Source organism: Suncus etruscus, chromosome 13, assembly GCF_024139225.1.
Source record: "Suncus etruscus isolate mSunEtr1 chromosome 13, mSunEtr1.pri.cur, whole genome shotgun sequence".
Taxonomy (NCBI): domain Eukaryota; kingdom Metazoa; phylum Chordata; class Mammalia; order Eulipotyphla; family Soricidae; genus Suncus; species Suncus etruscus.
The window spans coordinates 79859212-79881355 of record NC_064860.1 but is presented as its reverse complement, the minus strand read 5'-3'; the positions used below and the strand labels follow the sequence as shown (position 1 = coordinate 79881355).

The following is a 22144-nucleotide window of genomic DNA, read 5'->3' as shown; positions in this document are numbered from 1 at the left end:
GAAAGAGAAATGCAGAATGGTCTCACTCATCTATAGGTTTTAAGAAAAATGAAAGACATTCTTGCAATAATAATTTTCAGACACAAAAGAGAAAATAGCTGGAAGTTCCAGCTCACCTCAGGAAGCTCACCACAAAGAGTGATGAGTTTAGTTAGAGAAATAACTACATTTTGAACTGTCCTAATAATGAGAATGTATGAGGGAAATGGAAAGCCTGTCTAGAATACAGGAGGGGGTCGGGTGGGGAGGAGGGAGATTTGGGACACTGGTGATGGGAATGTTGCACTGGTGATGGGTGGTGTTCTTTACATGACTGAAACCCAAACACAATCATGTATGTAATCAAGGTGTTTAAATAAAATATAAAAAAAGTTTAAAAAAATCTTGAATCGTTATACTCCAAAAAAAATTCTATATTGATGAATTTTACAAAAATATTATTATCATGAAATATTACTTGAAGAAATTTAACATTCATGTGAAGTTTTAAACCCTTGAAGAAAATGCTGATTATTTTATTGAGAAAAATCATAATATTATAAAGATTAGAATTTTAAAAAGAGAAAGAACATTTAAAAAAGTCAACAAGTTCAAATTCTGGGTCTGAAAATTAATAAAGCAAGTTTAGATTTTGTCGTCTATGTGGCAGCACCACCAAGACTAATTACTGAGTAGAGTTAGAAATAATCCCTGAACACTGCTGAGGGTAGCCCAAAATTTAAAATAAAGTTAAGATTCAATTGCAAAAAAAAAAAAAGATAAAGAAAGAAAAAATTACATGAAGTAGAAGAAAGCCACTAGGAAGATAAAATAATTTTTTGGTAGAATTATTAAACACACCATGAGAGAACAAGGTAGATATGGGATACTTCGTAAAGAAAGGTAGGTAACTATTAATTTAAAACAATGGGGCCGGGCGGTGGCACTGGAGGTAAGGTGCCTGCCTTGCCTGCGCTAACCTAGGACGGAACGCGGTTCGATCCCCCGGCGTCCCATATGGTCCCCCAAGAAGCCAGGAGCAACTTCTGAGCGCATAGCCAGGAGTAACCCCTGAGCCTCACAGGGTGTGGCCCAAAAACCAAAAAAAAAAAAAAAAAAAAAAAACAAGAAGTAATTTTTTATGTAGACAATTATATATTTTGCTTTATTTCCTTAGATATTGCTGGAAGAAAATGTATAAATTGGAAATGTTAGCAAGCTAGCATGATATAGAAAACTAATAAAGGAGTGTCAAGGGCGTTTTTGTTAATGGGCAACAACATAGAATAAATGCATAAATGTTAATATTTTGATATTTTTCTTTAGTTTTCCTTACTGTAATTTGAATAAAATAAGCATATTGCAATAAATGTCCCAAAATTATTAGTGTCATTTATACATTTAGTATAATTAGTGTCATTTTATACATTGTTTTGCATTCTTGTATCCTGAAAGTACCATTTGAAGATCTTTATTTTTGGTTTGGGAGTCACACCCAGTTGTACTCAGGGCTTATTCCTTACTCAGCTCTCAGAGATCACTCCTGGTGGAATTCAGGGAACCATATTAGGTGTCTTGCAAACTACTTTCAAGGAAGCATATAGTACAGTACTATGTTTACAGCATATATATATACATATATATATATGTATATATATAGTATGTAACTGCTGTACTACATCTCTTGAGCCTCTAAAGAACTTTGTTTTTGAAACTTTAAAAGAAGTTACACAGAATAATAAATTATTAAAAAATTTTCTGAAGGCAATAATAAAAATGTAATAGTATATACATATAAAGTTTTTATAAGTCTATTACTATCATAAATTTTTACCATAATTTACAAAGAGCTTAGAATCTGACACTGGTGGAGTTGAGGATAAAAGAAACTAATGAATACCTATAGTTGTTAAGAATATGACATAAAATAAGAATAATAAGGGTTGAAATTAGTAATTATTGAATGAATCAATACCTACATATATGTAAAATTACATTCAAGTCTCATTTTTATCCCAGACCTCATTTAGAAATATTTTGGAAAATGATAGAAATTTCTATTAATAATGCCCTTTGTTCCTATGTGAAAATTAGAAACTTATTTAGTGAGACCATTTAATTTTTTCAACCAAATTTTTGAAAATTTCCCTTGGGTAGTTCCTCATTATATCATGAATGATTATTGTTCTCATGGTGCCTTGTTATGCTTTTATTTCCATAGTGCAATAGAGGCCTAAATATTGGAAGCATTTTAGTCATAATTATCAGATTCACTCTTGGGTCCTTAAATTCTTAAATGAATTTAGATAGAAAGTGTGTGAGTAATTCTTAGAATCAAGAGACAAGTATATTTTCTCTAGGTCCATCTCTTCTCACTTAATGTCCAACTTAAATATCTTTTCAGAAGAAATTAACCATCTCAAATGAATTGGCTCAGTTCTTTGAGCCATTTAATTGCTTAAATTCAGTTTTGTAGGTAATCATCTTAGGAGAGACAATATTTTTTCTCTTCTTTACCCCAGTGAACTTATATTACATATTAAATACATAATAATTTAGTCTTAAATTATTCAGGAGATAGTAACAAAAGAATTACTAGTAAGTTGTAGTATATTATTCCCAAGCACAGTGATGAGAATATGTCCTACACATCATCAGGTTCATCCCAAAGAAAATAAATAATACATAAATAAGGATGTGAAACAAACCATGCATAAATAATGGTATGAAATAGACCCTCATTCACTGCTGGTGGGAATCCAAACTGGTCCAGAATTTTTTGGAAAACAATATAGACAATTCTCAAAAAACTAGGAATTGAGTTTACATATATTCCAGCAATTTCACTTCTTGTCATTTATCTCAGGGGTCCAAATACTACTCAGTAAAGATATTGGATACAAAAATTATGTACTAGTTTTTACTATGTTGTATCTTCAACTATAACATAGTTGTATATTTTATTATATATTATATATAGTTATATACTCAGCTATAAGAAAAGGAGAAATCATGTGGTTTCCTACTATGTGAATGGATGTGGAGAGTACCATGATGAGTGAAGTTAGTCAGAAAGAGGACAGGCATAGAATGAATTATTTTATGTGCAGAATATAAAGAAACCTATTGGAGGATAACAAATACCCAGTGAAAGCAGAAACTCCAGACTGGTTCTTCAGTAGGTAACTTGCCACAGGAAAAGAGAAGGGAAGACATAGATCAAAGTGGTGGAGAGAAGTGAACACTATAGTGGAGGTTGTGGTGTTGGTATGTATTTTCATGATACTCTACATTAATGGTTTTATAAATCACAGTACCTAAACAAACATTTTATAAAGACGTTGTGAATGTGAAACCAGAACTATGGCACAGTGGGGCAGGTAGTTTGCTTTGCATGTGACCGACTCAAGTTTGATCCCCAGCATCCAATATGAGCTTCCAAGCCTGCCAGGAGTGATTTCTGAATGCAGTGCCAGGAGTATCCCCTGAGAGCCAGTAGGTGTGGCCAAAACAAACAAAGTTGTGCTATATACTTAATTATAGAGTATATGTTCAAATATATAGCATATATAATACTATAAATAAGCTGACTTATTATAATTACACTTAAACATTTAATGCAACATTATTAAAAATTAGATTTTGATCTAAATTCACAAATGATTAAAAATAACTCCAATTGAAAAAATTTCCCCAATACTAACAAATGTTGCAGAATTTTAACATCTTACTTCAAACTCCACTGATGAGAAATTGAATAATATAAATGGCATGCAGATTAACTAAGCTACAAGAAACCTATTATATGCTGCTTTGAAGGTATTCACTAAACATACAGAGACACACTGATTTGAAAACAATAGCTATTGTTTCTCTAAGCTAATGCAAAGTTTAAAAAGATAGTAACTGTGCAAGCTAAATAAAATTGTCTTTCAGCCAAAAAAATATGGGCATTATGTAAAAATAGATGAATATGAGAAAGTCACAATAATTATTGGTATATGTGCATTCCATAAAACAGATTTGAAATATCCAAAGATACAAAAATACAAAGAAAGAGGACAGGATGAAGTTACAGTGGGAAGACAATAATCCATAAACAGAATTCTCAAAAGAAATCCCCTTGCTGACACATTAATTCTGAATTTTCAGCCAAAAAAGATGAAGAAAAACAAAACAAACCTATGCACAATTACTTTGTCCCTCAATTCCCCAGACTGTAGTACACTATAAGATCGCAGTTCAAACTGCCAGCGTCCCCCACCAGGAGCGATTTCTGAGCGCATAGCCAGGAGTAACCCCTGAGTGTCACTGGCTGTGGACGAAAGAAAGAAAGAAAGAAAGGAAGGAAGGAAGGAAGGAAGGAAGGAAGGAAGGAAGGAAGGAAGGAAGGAAGGAAGGAAGGAAGGAAGGAAGGAAGGAAGGAAGGAAGGAAGGAAGGAAGGAAGGAAGGAAGGAAGGAAGGAAGGAAGGAAGGAAGGAAGGAAGGAAGGAAGGAAGAAAGAAAGAAAGAAAGAAAGAAAGAAAGAAAGAAAGAAAGAAAGAAAGAAAGAAAGAAAGAAAGAAAGAAAGAAAAAGAAAAAGAAGAAAAACAGGATGAATGATGGTTCGAATCAAGGCATCCCATATGGTCCCCCGTGCCTGCCAAAAGTGATTTCTGAGCACAGAACCAGGAGTAACCCCTTAGTGCTACCGGGTGTGACCCAAACACCCCCTCACAAATTTTTTAAAATGGTTAGGTAAGGTCTTAAAATTTTAGAATTCTTCATTCTATTTCTTTAACAAGAAATATCACTGGGATTTTGATAAGAATTTATTGATTCTATAAATTGCTTTAGGTAGCATGCCATTTTAACATTTTTTTCTTCCAAACCAAAGTGCAGGATATGTTTCCATTGTTATTAACTTTTTGTTTTAGGTTACATTACTCCGAACTTTATTATATTATTGCTGTGAACATGTATTTCTGTAAAATTCCTGCTTGATACCACTTTTGCTGTGTTTCATATTCTCTGGTACTTTATATATTCATTTTCTTAAGTCTTAAGAGAGCTTCTCCTTTTATTTCTTTATAGACCTAATAGTTATTGGGAAACATAATGTTATATTCCACACTTGAGATTTTCCTCTTGTGATTTATTTTTCTTCATACTTCCATGGCTGGTAAAGAAGTTTTATAGTATTTCAATTTGTATAAATTTATTAAGATTTATATTACAGCATATAATATAACTTGAATATATTTCACTTGCATTTGATGACATTGCACAGTTTTTTGGATTTGGATATTTTTGTATATCTCTGATATACATTCGATCAATTATTTCATGTTATGGCATTATTTGCACATTATTTTGTAGAAGTAGAAAGGGTTTCTACTATTAATGTTATTATTAGTCTCTTCCTTAAAATCTGTTAATAATTATTTTATTTTATTTATTTTACATGTTGCATTCATATAACTGATGAATTATATTGATGAATTATATATGAATTATATCTTATTGCTTAATGCATTGTTCCCTAAATCACTGTATTGTTTGTATTTTTCTCTTATGTTTCTTGAATGAAAATCAGCTTTATCATATATGTGAATAGCAATTCCTGCATTCCTTTGCATTCTTGGTTTGCAATATATACATATATGTTATGTGTCTATATATACATATATTTATATATATTTGGTTTTGGGGCCACTCAATGGTACTCAGGGATTACTCCTGGTTCTGCTTTCAGGAACCACTCCTTGTGGATCCAGGAACCATATGGGATGACTATAATTAAACCTAGGATGAACCTAGGTTCATCATGTGCTAGGCAAGGCCCTAACCAACTACGCTATCTCTCCGGCCCCTGGTTTGCAATCTTACTCTAGTCTTTCACAATGAGCCTATCCTATATCTAATGTGGGTTTATTTTTGTATGCATACTAAAATGGAAAATATTTAAAAATGTATCCAGACATTCTTTTGAGTTGTTTATGGGCCACACCCACCAATGCTCAGGCCGTACTCCTGTCTCTGTATTTAGGCAAACTCAGGGAACCAAATTGGGTAACATTGATCAAAGCTTGATTGACTGCATGCAAGACAAGTGTCCACCTGTTGTACTAAGGCTTACACAGCCATTCTGTTATTTTGCTTAAAGCTAAATGGAGATGGTTATAAAATTTAATAATTAAATATTAGAACTACTGCATATCTTGTGACTTCAATTATTTTTTTAATATTTGATGTCTATGCAGTGGTTTTATCAAATTATCTTCTCTACCAAGAGTAATCCCTGAGTATAGAACTAGGAGTTTTCTAAGAAGTAAATCCTGGGAAGAAACAGACGTAGCTAAACATAAATAAATAGCACAGTGCACATGTTTTTACTCTTCAGCAACTTAAATTTAATTCTTCTTTCATATCAATTTTCCCCTAAGTGAACATGCTAGGAATGGACTAGGAATTTTTTTAATATTTTGTTAAAAGAGTAGTTGAAATATCTAAGAAACATAAAAATTCTAAAACAAATTGGAGCATATACTTAAGTGATAATATTCCTGAATTGGAAATAAATTAGTAGAAGAAAATACACTGATACAAGTTTTCACCTATCTTTATATAGGAAACCATGTTCTTATCTTAAATTTGTTTTATTTCTTTTGCCCTCAAGAAAATAGATAAAACTGATTTTCTGAATAGTAAATATAATAAGTCTAATGTTTGGAAATACTATTACATTCAAAAGTTTCTAAATTTATAAATTATTATTTATTACTCTACATGAAATGTTCCTGTGAATAACAATATGTACATTAAAATTAATAATGAGTTGGGATTACATTTTATTTTCTCTTTATAAATCCATACAGCTTTCATTTGTTTTCCTAAGATATATCAGATTTAAAAAAAAACACTTGGCTTTTTAAAAATTTCCATCATTAAAATATACCATTTCTCTACAGGAATACAATTTTACATAAGATAAAATATAATTTTTGCTATGTATAGAGTTAGAAAACAACTAAATTTGTAACTCCAGACTGGTAAGCTATGTCCATTCATAAAGTAAACACATATTTCAACAAACTCCCTCAATTACTGCTTGCTCCATTTTTAAACATTGAAAATATAGGGGTCAAAGTGATATTAAACCAGGTAAGGTGTTTGCCTTGCATACAGCCAACCTAAGTTCAATATCTGGCATCTCATATTAGCCCTCAAGCATTGCCAGGAGTAATTCCTGAGAACGGAACCAAAAATAAATCCTGGGTACCACTGGATCTGGCAAAAAAAATTGTAAATTACTACATACAATTTTTAAGTGCTTAGAAAATATTTATTTTGCAAACACAAAATTCTCAGATAAAATATAACTCAGTGTTTCTAAGTATGCTAATTATGAGTAATATTACCAGACTTTCACTGGTCTCACACTCAGTGCACATATGAAGAGCATGAGTTTCTGTCCATCATTTTATCATGACCACTGACTTCAGGGTGAAACACTTGAGATATGACTAATCTTATTAGAGGCTTTTCTTCAGCAACAGGTAAGAAAGAAATAGTTTTTAAATTACATGACAACTATTTACTTATGCATTATTCTTCTCAGAGCACCTATAACTTCTTTGTTTCTCAAGCTGTAAATAAAAGGATTAAGTAGAGGGATGATTATTGTGTAAAATATTGAGTACATTTTGTCATGATCTTTAGCAGGCCCAGACCCAGGCCGCACATACATGAAGAAGAGAGTGCCATAGAACAAAGAAACCGAGAGAAGATGAGCACTGCATGTGGAGAAGGCTTTGTTTCTGCCCTTTTCAGACTTCTTTTTTAGGATGGCAAAAAGAACACAAGTGTAAGAGATGATAATGGTCATAAAGGTGAAGACTTGTATAAATGCTGAGAAGATAAACACCAAAAGTATATTAACTGTAGGATCTGTGCAAGAAATTTTAAACAGTTGTAAGATTTCACAGTAGAAGTAATGAATTACATTGGATCTACAGAAAGTTAATCTAAATAGCAAGCCCACATGGATTGCAGAGTGTAGAAACCCAATGAAATATGAGAAACTTATAAACTGAGTGCAAAGGTTATTGGACATCACCACTGGATAAAGTAAAGGGTTGCATATGGCTACATAGCGGTCATAGGCCATTACTACCAAGAGAAAGCATTCTGTGGTGGCACTGGAGCCAAAAAAATAAAATTGAGCCATGCACTCAAAGAAGGGTATGGCATGGTTCTTAGATAAAAAATTCACAAGCATCTTGGGAGTCACTGAGGAAGAAGAACAAGCATCTGCAATGGCTAGACTGCCAAGAAATAAGTACATTGGTGTGTGAAGGTGAGGGTCTTTCCAGATGAGAGCAACTAATCCAAGGTTGCCCATCATGGTAATGAGGTAGATGACCAAGAACACCAGGAACAAGGGCAACTGGAGCTCAGGAATATCTGTAAGTCCTGTGAGAACAAACTCAGTCACCTGCGTCTTATTTCCTTCAGTCATTCCAAACCATCCAAGCACTAAAATGAAAAAAATAACAAGAAACAGTCATGAGGAGTTAAGCAGTGAAATTTTTGTGTGACAAACATATGCCCCTAAACCACTTCTCATTTATCCAGTGGCTTTTAGTGTTTAACTTCAATGACTACTTACATATATTCATAATTTTCCATAATGAAGGTTTTAAAAATTAAATTCTCCTATAGTGACAAGTAACTTTAATACAAATGACTTTTATGCATCAGGTGTTTTGTAATTCTACACATAAACACACTCATTTTATTTTATTTTATTTTTATTATAGTCACTGTGAATTAAAAATTTATTAATGACAATGGACATACTCATTTTTAATTTTATCCAAAATATAACATTTTTCTATTTTTAAAGGAAGTAAACAGAAATGGTGTTTTAAAACAGAAATAGAAATTGTGTTTTTAAACAGAAATAGAACAGAAAATTTCTATTTTCAAAGAAAATAAAACAAAGACTAATCAGGAGTAATTTACTTGATGATTCTGAACTATAATAAAAAGACATAAGGGTCAGAGAGATAGCACAGTTGAAGGGCATTTTTCTTGCACACAGATGACCACAGAAGGACCCGAGTTTGATTCCTGGCATCCCATATGGTCCCCCAAGCCTGCCAGGAGTGGAGCGATTTCTGAGCGCAGATCCAGGAGTAACACCTGAGTGCTGCCTGGTATTGCCCTCAAACAAACAAACATGACATAATAAGGAAAACTTTAATTTAGTGGTGTAAGAACCAATAAAAGAATTCATATAGAAAAGAGCTCAGAAATATATTTCAATATATATGGGAATTGATGTAAGATAAATAAAATATTTCAATTCAGTAGGAAAAGGATGATTAATGTAATCATGCTTGTACTTGTCTATGATAGCAACTGTTAGTATTTTATAATATATTTTCAAAGAAATTTGAGAAATAATATTGCAACAAATTTTAGATGAATCTTTGACATCCATGAAAAGAAAAGCCAATACAGAAATATAGATACCATATAAAATTCATTGGTAGTAAAAGAATATCTAACAGAATCAAAGGAAACAGTATTTGGGAAACATATTTTAACATATATATGAAAGATTAAGATTCACTTTATAATTTCAAAAATAAATGTCAAGAACAAAAAAGAAAGGGAAAATAATTTAAGAAAAGAATGAGTAAAAGATAAAATAGTTTGCAGATGAAGTTAAAATGACAATAATAAAAGTTGCCTTACTCAATGTACACGCATGTATACAGATTTCTCCTTCTAGCAGATTAGCAAAACTTAAAAAAAATAAAAATGCTATTGACTGAAGTGAGAATATTTCTTTTGGCTTATGAATTGCAATATCTTTTTGTAAAGCAATGCTTATCATGTAATTTTAAACTTATACGCATGTTCTTGTCTACTATTTTCTTTCATAAAATGTGTAATTGTTAAGGTCACAAGTTTACACTGATGTTGACACATGTTAATTTCAATACTTCAGGAATAGAAATATTACTATGAAGATCTATTAAAAGTCCTGGATTTATCCACATTAAAATATGAATACAAGTTCTTATTCTAAGAGTCAGTTCAGGAGATTTATAATATTTTATTTTATCATCACTAAAATAAATTAATGATAAGCATTAGAATTTTTATTTTTAATACTGGAAGCCCCATTTTACATAAGATAAGTAAGAATTTATTGAAAAGTAAATATTTAAGAGAGAAAGAGACATAAAAATTGCTCCATTTCTTCATAACCTTAAAGAAACAAATTTATGCTATTACTCATTTTAGTTCCAAAAATTTTCTGTTTACCAATAAGTAAACATATATATAAATATATAAATACTCTATAGGTCCTGTAGAGTAAAAATTCTAACTGTTCAGGCAGATATTTTATACATATGCAGACAGACTTTATTTTTGTCTTTCAAATTTTGGCTTCTGATTTAAGAAAGAGAAGATCTATATAGGGTTTTAATCTTACTGAGACACAATATCATACAAATAAATTATTGTAATTTTTACAAATAATAATAATAAAATATTCTGCATTCTCACCCAGATCCTGTAAAATACTGGGAAACTGGAAATGCTTTCGTTTGCTCAAGGTAATGTAAAAGGTACAGAAATGAAGCAGTATTATTTGTACAACAATTTTTTAAACACTCCAGACTGGAGAGATGTAGCATTTTTTTTTTCTATTTTAAACCCATACTTAAAAATTTTTGAAAGCCCTTAATATTTTCAGGGGATTCCCAGTAGAATAAAGTCAAAGTTTTCTACTGGGCATTATGAGCTAATCACCAAATAATGCGTTCACATCTTGTTACAATAATTAAAGCTATACATGTGTCCTTGGGGTTCACTATCAGGACATCTTTTAAAAATATCACCATTACACTTGGAAAACCCAAAGTACTTTAAAATTAACTTGCCAAAATTTGAAATCAGGCTCTTCCCTTATGTCACCCCAAACGTGTGTTTGGGTATTTTTCTTTTGTTTCAGGGAATAGATTATTTTGTTCAGTATATTAACTAGTATTAATCTATTAATTAATAGGTTAATCAGACATACATACATCTATGGCACTGGTTTTCACATATGCATGATTCTTACCATTGACCTATAGATTTTTTGTCTTTTAAATATACTTTAAATTTACATATTTCTATTTCCAGAGTAATCTCTGAAGTTTATGATAAACTTATCTCTTCCCTGGTTTTGTTAAAGAATCTTCCAATTTACCATTTGCATTTCCTAATATAATTAATCAATCCATTTAGATTTAATTGATATTTACAAAGTGCATAAATACCCATTTTACCACCACTCCAAACATACATTCTTTCCCCTTAAAATTTATAGTTTATCATTGTATATAAATAAAAAATTTTAAGCCTAAATCTCCATGTACTTAAAGGATAAATAATGAATTATTTTCCAATGCAAATGCTTTTTCAATTATATATAAGTATATATGTTTATGTATATATGTATATATATACACACAGACATAGGGATTAACAATATAGTGGATTTTTAGGAAACTCAAAATTGAGCTGCCATATGACCCAGACATCCCAGTTTTTGATATATATTCCCAGGACAGAAAAATGTTCATCCAAAAGGATACATATGCATGGAATCAACCTAGATGTCCAACAACAGACAAGTAGATCATGAAGATATGATGCATATATAAAATGGACAACTACATAGTTCTAAGAAATGATGCAATCATACAATTTGTGACAACATGTATGGAACTGTAAGATATTATGTTCAAGCCAGAAAAGAAGGATAAATACAAAATGATAGTACTTATATGTGGTATTTATAGTAACTGCACGAAGAAACTCAATGAATTAAATGGAAGTTGTCTAGAACACTCTTAGCTTCAGAGTATAGTGTGGAGAAGGAAAGAAATTGAGTGGAAGAGGGGAACCACAGATATGAAATGATGGGAACAGGGGCCAAGAGTTTTGGGTGCACTGTTGGTGTTAAGAAAGGACTAAGTATCCAAGCCAGAGACAACAACAATGAGACACAAACTTTATCAAAACTTAAAATGGGTCTGTTATGCTGGCAGGCTGGGGATGGGGATGGTGGCATGGAATGCACTTGGGAACATTTGTGTTACTGGTGGTGAGATTGGTCCTGAAACATTTTATGTCTGAAACCCAACTATGAAAACTCTGTAAATCACAATAGTTTTAATAAAATATTAAAATATATTGTTTATATTAACATTAATTTTGTATATAATCCTCAATATTTAAATAGATTGACAAAATAAATATGTAGTTATCCTTATGGTAAGGAACAAAGGCATGTTCCTTACTGAGAGACCAATTAATAAGTCAACTTGTCACACAAGCATTTTCTGCATATGACTTCTTTTTGTTTGTTTTTGGTTTCGTTTTGTTTGTTTGTTTGGGGGGCACACCCTGTGATGCTCAGGGGTTACTCCTGGCTATGCACTCAGAAATCGCTCTTGGCTTGGGGGACCATATGGGAAGCCAGGGGGAATCTAACCGGGCCATCCTAAGCTAGCTTTGGCAAGGCAGATGCCATACCGCTCCTCACCACCGCTTTGGAGCAGCATATGACTTCTTAATATGTTTGTTTTTCTAATTGAATAAAGACATAAGGGGAAATTTTATGGGTGACTCTGAAGGTGTGCAAAAGCTAGAAATGTTAAGTAGAATGTATTACTTTCCATTATGAACTCAAGTACATCAAATTAAAAGGAAAACCATACATTTAGGAGGAGAAAAGTGGTTTAATTATAAGCTGAATGTTTTTTGGACTCTGTGTCTAATTATCATTTACCCATTTTACCTTCTCCCAGAGACACAAATACCCTAATTTCTTTCATGGGAATAAAACTCACAGCACTATAAGCCCTTATATGAGCAAAATTAGTCTACAGGACATATTCTATTTATTCATTCCTTCCAATCAAACTGCTGCTATTGTCAAACATCTTTTGTTTGTTTGTTTGTTGTTTTGTTTTTTGGGCCACACCCGGTGATGCTCAGGGGTTACTCCTGGCTGTGAGCTCATGGCTCAGAGGTCCATATGGGATGCAGGGGGATCAAACCGTGGTCCCTCCCAGGATAGCACAGGCAAGGCAGATACCTTACCACTTGCACCCCCTCTCTGGCCTGATCTTTTAAGAATATTATTTTACCATAGCTTATATTTGTCTAATGTACAAATTTGTATAGATTTTCTTCTGTCATACTAAGAAGCACATGAACTTTGCAAAGTTATTCAGAATATTTATCAGGTCTAACTGACATTATGCTTTTAACAATTCAAACCAGACTTGTTTTTCACAGACTATCTTAAAGTAAAATTTTCTTCATATACAGCAGAACAATTAGATTAGCATAGCTCAGGAACAAGGCAATCATTTCCATTGTTACAAATGCCAGATTAATAAAAATATCTTTCTGATCTTTATTCATGATTGGTGGTGAAAATTTTTATATCTATTATATATATATATAGTTTTGAGTAAGGGTGGAATACTAGTAAAAAATTATCTATAAGTATCACATTATGATGATTTAGTGATTTTTACCATAGTATTTGCACATAATGGGATAGTACAATAAATAAGAATATAATAGGAAATATGGTTACTGTAATCAGTCTTTAATTATCTGAGATTGATACTAATTATACCAAATACATGCTTGATATGCCTCTCTAAGATACAATTATTCCAGTGAGTGAAGCGGCAGACCTCCTAGTTCTAATGGAAAAATCCATTGGACAAAGCTTCTTGTTCTAGAGAGGTTCTGTTTTAGTGAGGAGTGCTTTCTAGAGTGTAGCATATGCCTTGCATACATAAGACCCTGAGTTTTATGTCTAGAACTTTACAGTTTTTTTTTAAGAACTACAATCTATAGCTGATGGGTTCTAGGTATCCCTAGGATATTGTTGTTGGCACAGATGACCCAAGTAACACAATATCACCTATCCAAGTACAAAAACATAAAGCTTGAATAGTCAGAATATATTTAGAAGTAAACCGAAAGGCCCCTGTTCTCTCTGTTTGGGAGCTGTCTCTCCTGGGTATAGAACAAGAAAAATATTCTACAGTGACTACAGGAGTTTTCATGTTCTAAAGAACATGAAATGCCTTCACCTGAAGTGCCTTGAATATATCTAAGAACTTAGATACTTGCTTAAAAAAAAAAGAGTGAGAGTGTGAATTAAAATGCCTGCCAAGAAGCAGACAAGGGAGGATGGGCATCAGGGAAGGGGGCATTAGGGAAGGTGAGAGGGAAAATGTTGACATTGGTGATGGGAAGTGCACCCTGGTGAAGATTGTTACTCATTGTATGACTGTAATTCAATCATGAACAACTTTTTCTGTGGGGACAAAAACGTATAGTATAAAGAACCTTGTAACCAGGTGTTTAAATAAAAAATAAAAAATAAATAATTTATACACCTAAAATGCTAAATCACAGCATACAAATACTTAACTACCACAAATAAAGTCAAAGAAAACTATCCTATTAACTGTTGCAGCAATGTGAATAAAATTAATAATAAAACAAACAAATTATGAAGTGGAAGTTCTATACACTGAATATTCTCAGTACTAATAAAAGAAATGTAAAAATAGCAAGTTAAGTAAAATATTTCATGTTAATTAATTAGAAGACTTAATTTTGCTAAGATTTAAAAGGTACTGTATATATTAAATATAATCTGTCAAAAACAAAAATATATTTTTACAGAAGTAGGACAAATAATCCTAATACTTATTTTAACAACAAAAGACATGATACTCCAAGCATTTTGAGGAAAAGAAAACATAAATCTTGTGATTCCATGTTTCCAAACATCAAGTTATATTCTAAATGTATGATGAAAGAAACAGCATAATATTGGTATAAGAATAGTCAAACACATAAGTACAGAGCTTTGAAATAGATTTAAATATATATTATGAATTAATGTATCAATATAGCCAAGAATATACAATGATAAATGCTTTATCATAAATGTTTTAGGAACAGAATACATTCAAAAAAATTAAATTGGGCCAGTCCCTTACATCATAAACAAAATTTAACTCAAAAGGAATGAAAGACTTGAAAGTAGAACCTGATTGCATTATATTTCTAGAAAACACCAGAGTATGACTTCACTCACAAAATTTCTAGGATTTCTAACCCTGACTTTAAATCCCTATAGTAACCTTAAGATTCTCTTCCAAACTTTGCGAAAGACTGTCAACTTAACTCCTACTTCTTGGGTTCTAGAAAGTCACTAAAAAATCTGAGCTAAAATTGCTAAATGGGGCTATTCTCTAGAAAAAGTGACTTTTTCATAAAGTTCAGATTTAAGAAGTTGTGAATGTCACATATACTGGTATTTCCTCCCTTTTTTACAAGAAGATCATGCCATCAACCTGAAAACGAATAAAGTATAATTACAGTATAGGCAATAGTCTTCTGCTTAGTATGTAAAATATTTCTGAGCACATAGCCAGGAGTAACCCCTGAATGTCACTGGGTGTGGCAAAAAAAAAACAAAAAACAGAAAAACAAAAAAAGAAAGAAAGCAATGATTGACTGAGTGTGGGCTAAAATGTAAAGTGAAAACTAGGATAGAGACCCTGATTACCGTACTGTTTTCTTATGCACTCAGAAATTGTTCCTGGCTTGGGGGACCATATGGGAAGCTGAGGATTGAACCAAGGTCAATCCTGAATCGACACCATGCAAGGCAAATGCCCTACTGCTGTGCTATTGCTCTTGCCTTGCTTTCTTTACAATATTGGGTCTTCTAGCTACTTTCAGATGCTGAAGGAATTTGGAGATCTAGGTTATTCAGTGCAATGATACAAGAATATAACATTTACATTTAAATATATATCTGGAGATGTAAGAAATCAACAATTTTGCAAAACTAGTCATTTCAAGCTTCCTTTAGTTCTATTTTCATCTTTGATTATGAGTTTTTGATTATGGAGTTTAAATGATGAAAAGTAAATGAAATTTGTCCTGAAAAAGTGCATTATCTTTTAACTTATAACTGAAAAAAGATATCTAGTAAAATTTGTATTCATTTTGATTGTTAATATGTGCAAAACAGGCTAAATTTTATGTTTTATTTTAACAAAAATAAATAAAAGAAAATAGACATTTTTAAAATTTTATTTTTTTTATTGTCTTTTTCAAAGCCCCTAAAACTTCCCTATTTCTTAGGCTGTAAATAAAGGGGTTTAGCATGGGAATAATGATGGTATAGAACAGTGAGTACATTTTATCCTGATACTGCTCTGGACCAGACCCAGGAAGTACATACATTAAAAAGAGAGTTCCATAGAACAAGAAAACAGAAAGCAAATGAGCACTACATGTGGAGAAAGCTTTGCTCCTGCCCTTTTCAGTCTTCTTTTTCAGAATGGCAAAAAGAACCCTGGTATAGGAGATTAATATGGCCATAAAAGTAAAAGCTTGTATAGAAGCCGCAAAAATGAAAACCACAAATGCATTAATAGATGGGTCTGTGCAAGAAATTGTAAATAGTGGCAAGATTTCACAGTAGAAGTGATGTATTATATTGGACCTGCAGAAGGTTAACCTAAATAACAATCCTACATGAATAACAGGGTGCAGAAAACCAATTACATATGACACACTTATCAACCAAATACAGACTCTGTTGGACATCATCACTGGATAAAGCAAAGGGCTGCATATGGCTGCATAGCGGTCATATGCCATCACTACTAAAAGGAAACACTCTGTGGTGGCACTAGAGCCAAAAAAGTAATATTGGGCCATGCACTCAGAGAGGGAGATCATTTGACTCTTGTCCAGCATGTTGACAAGCATCCTTGGGGTCACAGAAGATGAGGTACAAGCATCCGCAAAAGCTAAACTTCCAAGGAATAAATACATGGGGGTGTGAAGATGGGAGTTATTCCAGATGAGGAAAATCAGTCCCATGTTACCAATCATAGTGATGAGGTAGATAATCAAGAAGAGTAGGAATAGGGGGACATGGAGCTCAGTAATATCTGTAAGTCCTGTGAGAATAAACTCAGTCACTTGTGTCTTGTTTGTTTTCATTGTATTCATTTGGAGTAATCACTACAAGAGAAAAGTAAAATTAGAATTAACCAAGTGTCAGGAAACTAGTATTGGATTACAAAGTTATAGTATTCTATCTACTACAGGTTGTACACTAATAATATTAAAATACAAGTTTCATTTTGTAATACACTTATATTATTAATATATACTGTATAAAATGTATACTCTATAAATTTGAAAAGATCTTCTTTTAACAAAGACATTAGTTAAAATGCATACTTAGTTAAAATGCTTACTTTATTAAAAGATTCATGTGAGGCTTGACTTGGTTAAATAACATGTCACTATATATATATATATATATATATATATATATATATAATCCTTCACCAGTGCAACATTCCCATACCAATATCCCAAGTGTTGCACTGGTGAAGGATTATATATATATTAAAAAATAAAAAATGAAAAGATAAGGCCTCCCAATTCTTACCACAGTCTGTGTTCTTTACACTGACTGTATAGAAAGAGGAGGTACAGTAAATGCACCCCATATACACCTCAACCCTGGCCTGTATTCTGAATTGGGGGACAAAAATAGATAAATTAATAAATAACATGTCACTTATAAATCCATTAAATTCAATAACTGAGCAGATAATATTGCATGAATCAATAATATAAAATATGTAATATATTCTATGATCAAGTTTCTTAAAAATAGGCACTGCTCATTCCAAATTGCTTTTTACCCTTTCTTAGCAAAGATTATAAATTTTATACTTTAGAATTTCTTCCTATTAGTGAAAGTAGTATCCATTTTTTGTATTGATGATATACATATAATGACACATAATGATCAATATAGGTTATTATTATTTGTAAATACGGTGTCACTATGATACTTACATGTCTCCCAAAAGTTATTAAGTTAAGTAATAATACAATAAGTTAAAATCCCACTTACTGTTTTTTATGTGCTTTACCATATTACTTGTTTGTATAGTCATCAAAAATATCTCAAATTTCTAATAAACACTTTTAATTATACTCTCTTCTTTTTTTCCCCCAAATTCTATTTTTCCCCACACTAAATTCCACATGGAATTACACTCATTCTGTCAGGACCTTCAAATGGGAGTGCCATCATTCTAAGTTCAGTCACACATAGAACTATAATTCTACTGTTTCACATGTGTTAATAAAATAACCTTTATATAATATTTTTTAAAAAGTAACAAAGAAATGGGTGAGCAAGCTTTCTCCAGATCTGTGATTGACCCAAGATCTTTCCTTAGAATGTCAAAGTTGATCATTATCATCTAGTTAACTAAAAAAAACCTTCTTATATTTCAGATGCACACACTTTAAAATAAGGTCATAATTTTTCCTAAATACAAATGGAACTGTTTAACTTAGGGTGGAATACAATGATACAAAAGAAACCACGTTAAAAACAGAGAGTTCTTGAAGTGTTTGGATTCAAATATAAAGAGTTGAATGTCAATTTTGTTAACAAAAGGCAAATCAATAAGAAATTAACATTGTAGAAAATGACTAATAAAAATAAACAAAGCAGATAAAAACAAAGAAAATTAAAAATATATCTTTGAGCTTTTATGTCTGGGAAGCAAGAAAGAAAGCAGTATATTACAAAAACACAAAGAGATATCTAAAGTTCATAAGATTGTAACATATTACATTAATGACAAATTATGTATACTTCTGAGCATAAAATATATTTGCATTTAATCCTTTCCTTAGTAAATTAAATTTGCCCATTTAAGTCTGTCTATATAAAACATCTACGTATGGTATACAATAAGTATACAACCTTTCAAAGCAATGTTTATAAATCTTAGTTCGTATCTCCCTGCTCTTTATACAAGTGTATATAATGCATACTTTTACTTCTAAAATTTATTAAAGAAATGATTGAAAAAAATCACTCTTCAAGTGCCTAATAGCAGGAAACATTTTTCTAAAGTATAACATAGTAATTAAAAAACAGGAAGAGTATATAAAATTAAAGAAATAGAAGGTTTGAAATAACAAGATTCTTTAAAATTACAATTACTCTTTACAAGAATAAACTTGGAACAATAAAATACATAAAATTGAAGTATATAATATGGAAAGTTACTACCATTTTTCTTTTGATAAATAAACTATTTTGAGCAAAATATTCCTGCTGCATATAATTAAAAACAAAAAAGACAAACTTCCCCGTCCATAAAAGTCTTCTTTTTAACATATTTCTTCTCTTACTCTCATTCTCACTCTTCCTCATATTCCTCAAAATAAATAAATTTCTCCTGCCAAAAATAAGTAATAAAATTTGTTTGAGTCATAGTAGACAATAAAGAGTATGAACAGAGAGACTTTTTGACATCAGCAGTCTCTGTCATTTACTCTCTTCCTAAGAGACAGCAATGAGATGTGACTCTCAAAAGATAAGGTAACTTGATTATTCCAGATACATCATGAAAGTACCATCTAATGAGAATCTGCCTTAAGAGGACCTCATAGATTCTAATGTCCTCTTGGATTCTCATTGTCCTAATGAGCCCTCTACAGCTACAATTTTTAAATATTAGAGCATCTTCCCTATTTTGTGAGAATTTTAAGTAAATTAAAGCCAGAATGAATTTGTTTTAGGAATCAAAGGAATAAATAGGTTGAATTTAAAACTCAGATGGAAAAATGTCAACCACATGTAATCAAATTTCAGAAGATCTTAGTCTCGAGTCTGTCTCAAATTGCTGATATACCAAAGCCACTGAGAACACTTGTTAGAATCTGCTCTCTATAATCCATTGGATTTTTAAAGAAACATTTATGTAGTTCACAGTCTCTGAGACTGATTCCTTTTAGCTAGTTAGATTGCTTACAGGTTTGGGCAAGCACATGTTATATAACAACATTAGCTGAAGTCTTCAATCTACAAATACATAATTTAGTAGCATAACAGAACTGGACAATGTTTATCAATTTAATTATAAGTTTTGATTGGCTCTGTTTTATTTGATAGTCAAATTTTGTTGATAAAACTTTCATATATTAATACAGCACATGAGAAATTATTTGTAGAAAAACTATATGTACTATCACTTTTCCTAGAAAGAATAATGACACTGAAATAAAGAATTACAATATCACCCAATGCCTATAATATCTAGGTATCCATTTGCATAAAGAATAGTTATGTTACCAGAATAAAACATCAAAGGCAGTTACTTGTCTCATATAATAATTTTCTTTGATAAATGCAGTTTGAAGTTAAGTATATTTATATCTTCCTATCTACCAACTTGTTTGTGAAGATAATATTTAAATTCCCTCAATACCTCCCAAAGATCCCTATAGTCTGAAGTCAGTCTACTGGGCATTAAACACAAATAAACAAATCTTTTCTAGCATAAGCATTTATAATTATTTTTCTTAAATATTTTAATATGTAAATAAAATAACTTTAGAAAATCAAAATTTATAAAAGCACAAAGAAAACAAGTCATTGTGATATTATTAATCACTGAGAAAGAGAGTGAACTTGTTGGTGCATGTTTTCCTGACTATAGCTAGCTGTATTATGTATATTTATATACACAAAATTAATATACAAGTAGTTCACAATATATTAAAATAAACTGAGGCAGCCAAATCATTTTAGGAAGAGAGTAGAAGTGTGGTAAGAAGATTAATTAATTGATGCTGATAGATGATTTTTGATTGATTGGTTTAGGATTTCATTATGGGAAAGCAAAACTAAATAAGTCTCTGATGATGTGCTCTTACCAGAGTAGCTTCATTTTTAATCTATTTCCTTTGTTCCTTGTTTGTTAGGGAGGTTTGAGAGTTCACACTCATATTGTGCTCAGGACTGACACTTGGTTCTTTAATCAAAGATCACTTTTGTGGGCTGGAGTGGTTGCACATCAGGTAGGGTGTTTGTCTTCCTTGAGGTCAACTCAGGTTCAATCCCCAGTGTCCAAAATGGTTCCCCGACATTGCCAAGAGTTGTTTCTGAGTACAGAGCCAGGATTTAACCCCTGAAAGCTGCTGAGTGTGGACATGGCCCAAAACAACAACAATAACAACAAAAAAAAAGATCACTTTTGGTTCTGCCTAAGTGTCCACATATGGTGCCTTGTATTGAAACTGCTCAGCCTCTTAAAATTCTCTCTCTCGAACCCTAGTCTATTGTCTTTTTAATAATAGGTATATTTTATGTCAAGTTAGCAAAGCATAATTTTATATTACTTTATATTTATTTTATTTACATTATATAAATATAACAATATATTGATGTATAATATAATATTATATATAACTAATATAATATGCTATATTATATATTATAATGTATTATATTTTATTACTTTATATTTATTTTATTTATATTTATATTTTTCTATATTATTAGTACAGTATTTTTATTTCCTTGCTACATGATGCCTCATAAAATTTTAATTATAGGGTCTTAAAATCAAAACAAATTTGTGCATCAATCAAAGACTTTTTTAAATCTACCATCACCTACTGGAAAAATAACAAAATATTTTGCTATAAATTTTGGAAATACTCATTTATCAAACTTAATACTACCAAAAGGAATTTTTAGTATTTAAAAGTATGTGAATACACCTTTCTCCAGTCTCCTTCTGGGTTTCAGAGCCATTTCTGATCGTCTGCCCCCTGGAGACCAGTCAGGTCTGTGTCTGCATGAGAACGGAGAAACTCAGGACCCAATCTTCTCCATCGAGCATGAATGAGGCTTTCTTTGTAGTCTTTTCACAGCCTCCTTCTGAGTTCTAGTGCCATTACTAAAACCCCCTTATCATCCCTTCTTTTTCCCAACAACCTGGATGTAGTTTCAATTTATAGCATAGAGTTCCTGGTTGATTGAATCTAGCACTTCTTTCTCTTAGAAAATGGACATCTCAAAACCTAGCTGAACAAACCAATGAACCAGTATGTAATATTTTTTTATCAAACTTAGACAATCTTGTTAGTTTAGACAAATAACCTCTAAAGAAGATATATCTTGAGTCAACTTTCATACAAACAATTCAATAGAGCACTTT

The 22144-nt window shown here is 31.6% G+C and overlaps 2 protein-coding genes and 1 pseudogene across 2 annotated transcripts; 1 reads left to right on the top strand and 2 right to left on the bottom strand.

The window, feature by feature from the left end:
• Positions 1-7557: 7557 nt before the first annotated feature.
• On the bottom strand, positions 7558-8481 carry LOC126025946 (olfactory receptor 5AC1). Its single transcript, XM_049785663.1, has one exon. The coding sequence runs from the start codon at positions 8479-8481 to the stop codon at positions 7558-7560; it is 924 nt and encodes a 307-aa protein (XP_049641620.1).
• Positions 8482-16181: 7700 nt separating this feature from the next.
• LOC126025947 (olfactory receptor 5AC2-like) lies at positions 16182-17105 on the bottom strand (the record flags this gene model as incomplete). Its single annotated transcript, XM_049785664.1, has 1 exon — positions 16182-17105. A coding segment is annotated over exon 1 (924 nt), but the record flags the coding sequence as incomplete, so codon positions are not given.
• Positions 17106-17536: 431 nt separating this feature from the next.
• LOC126026389 (uncharacterized) lies at positions 17537-17657 on the top strand (annotated as a pseudogene).
• Positions 17658-22144: the final 4487 nt, after the last annotated feature.

Bases quoted from the DNA above. Each gene is read 5' to 3' on its own strand.
- LOC126025946 (XM_049785663.1), bottom strand. From the start codon at position 8,481: ATGACTGAAGGAAATAAGACGCAGGTGACTGAGTTTGTTCTCACAGGA.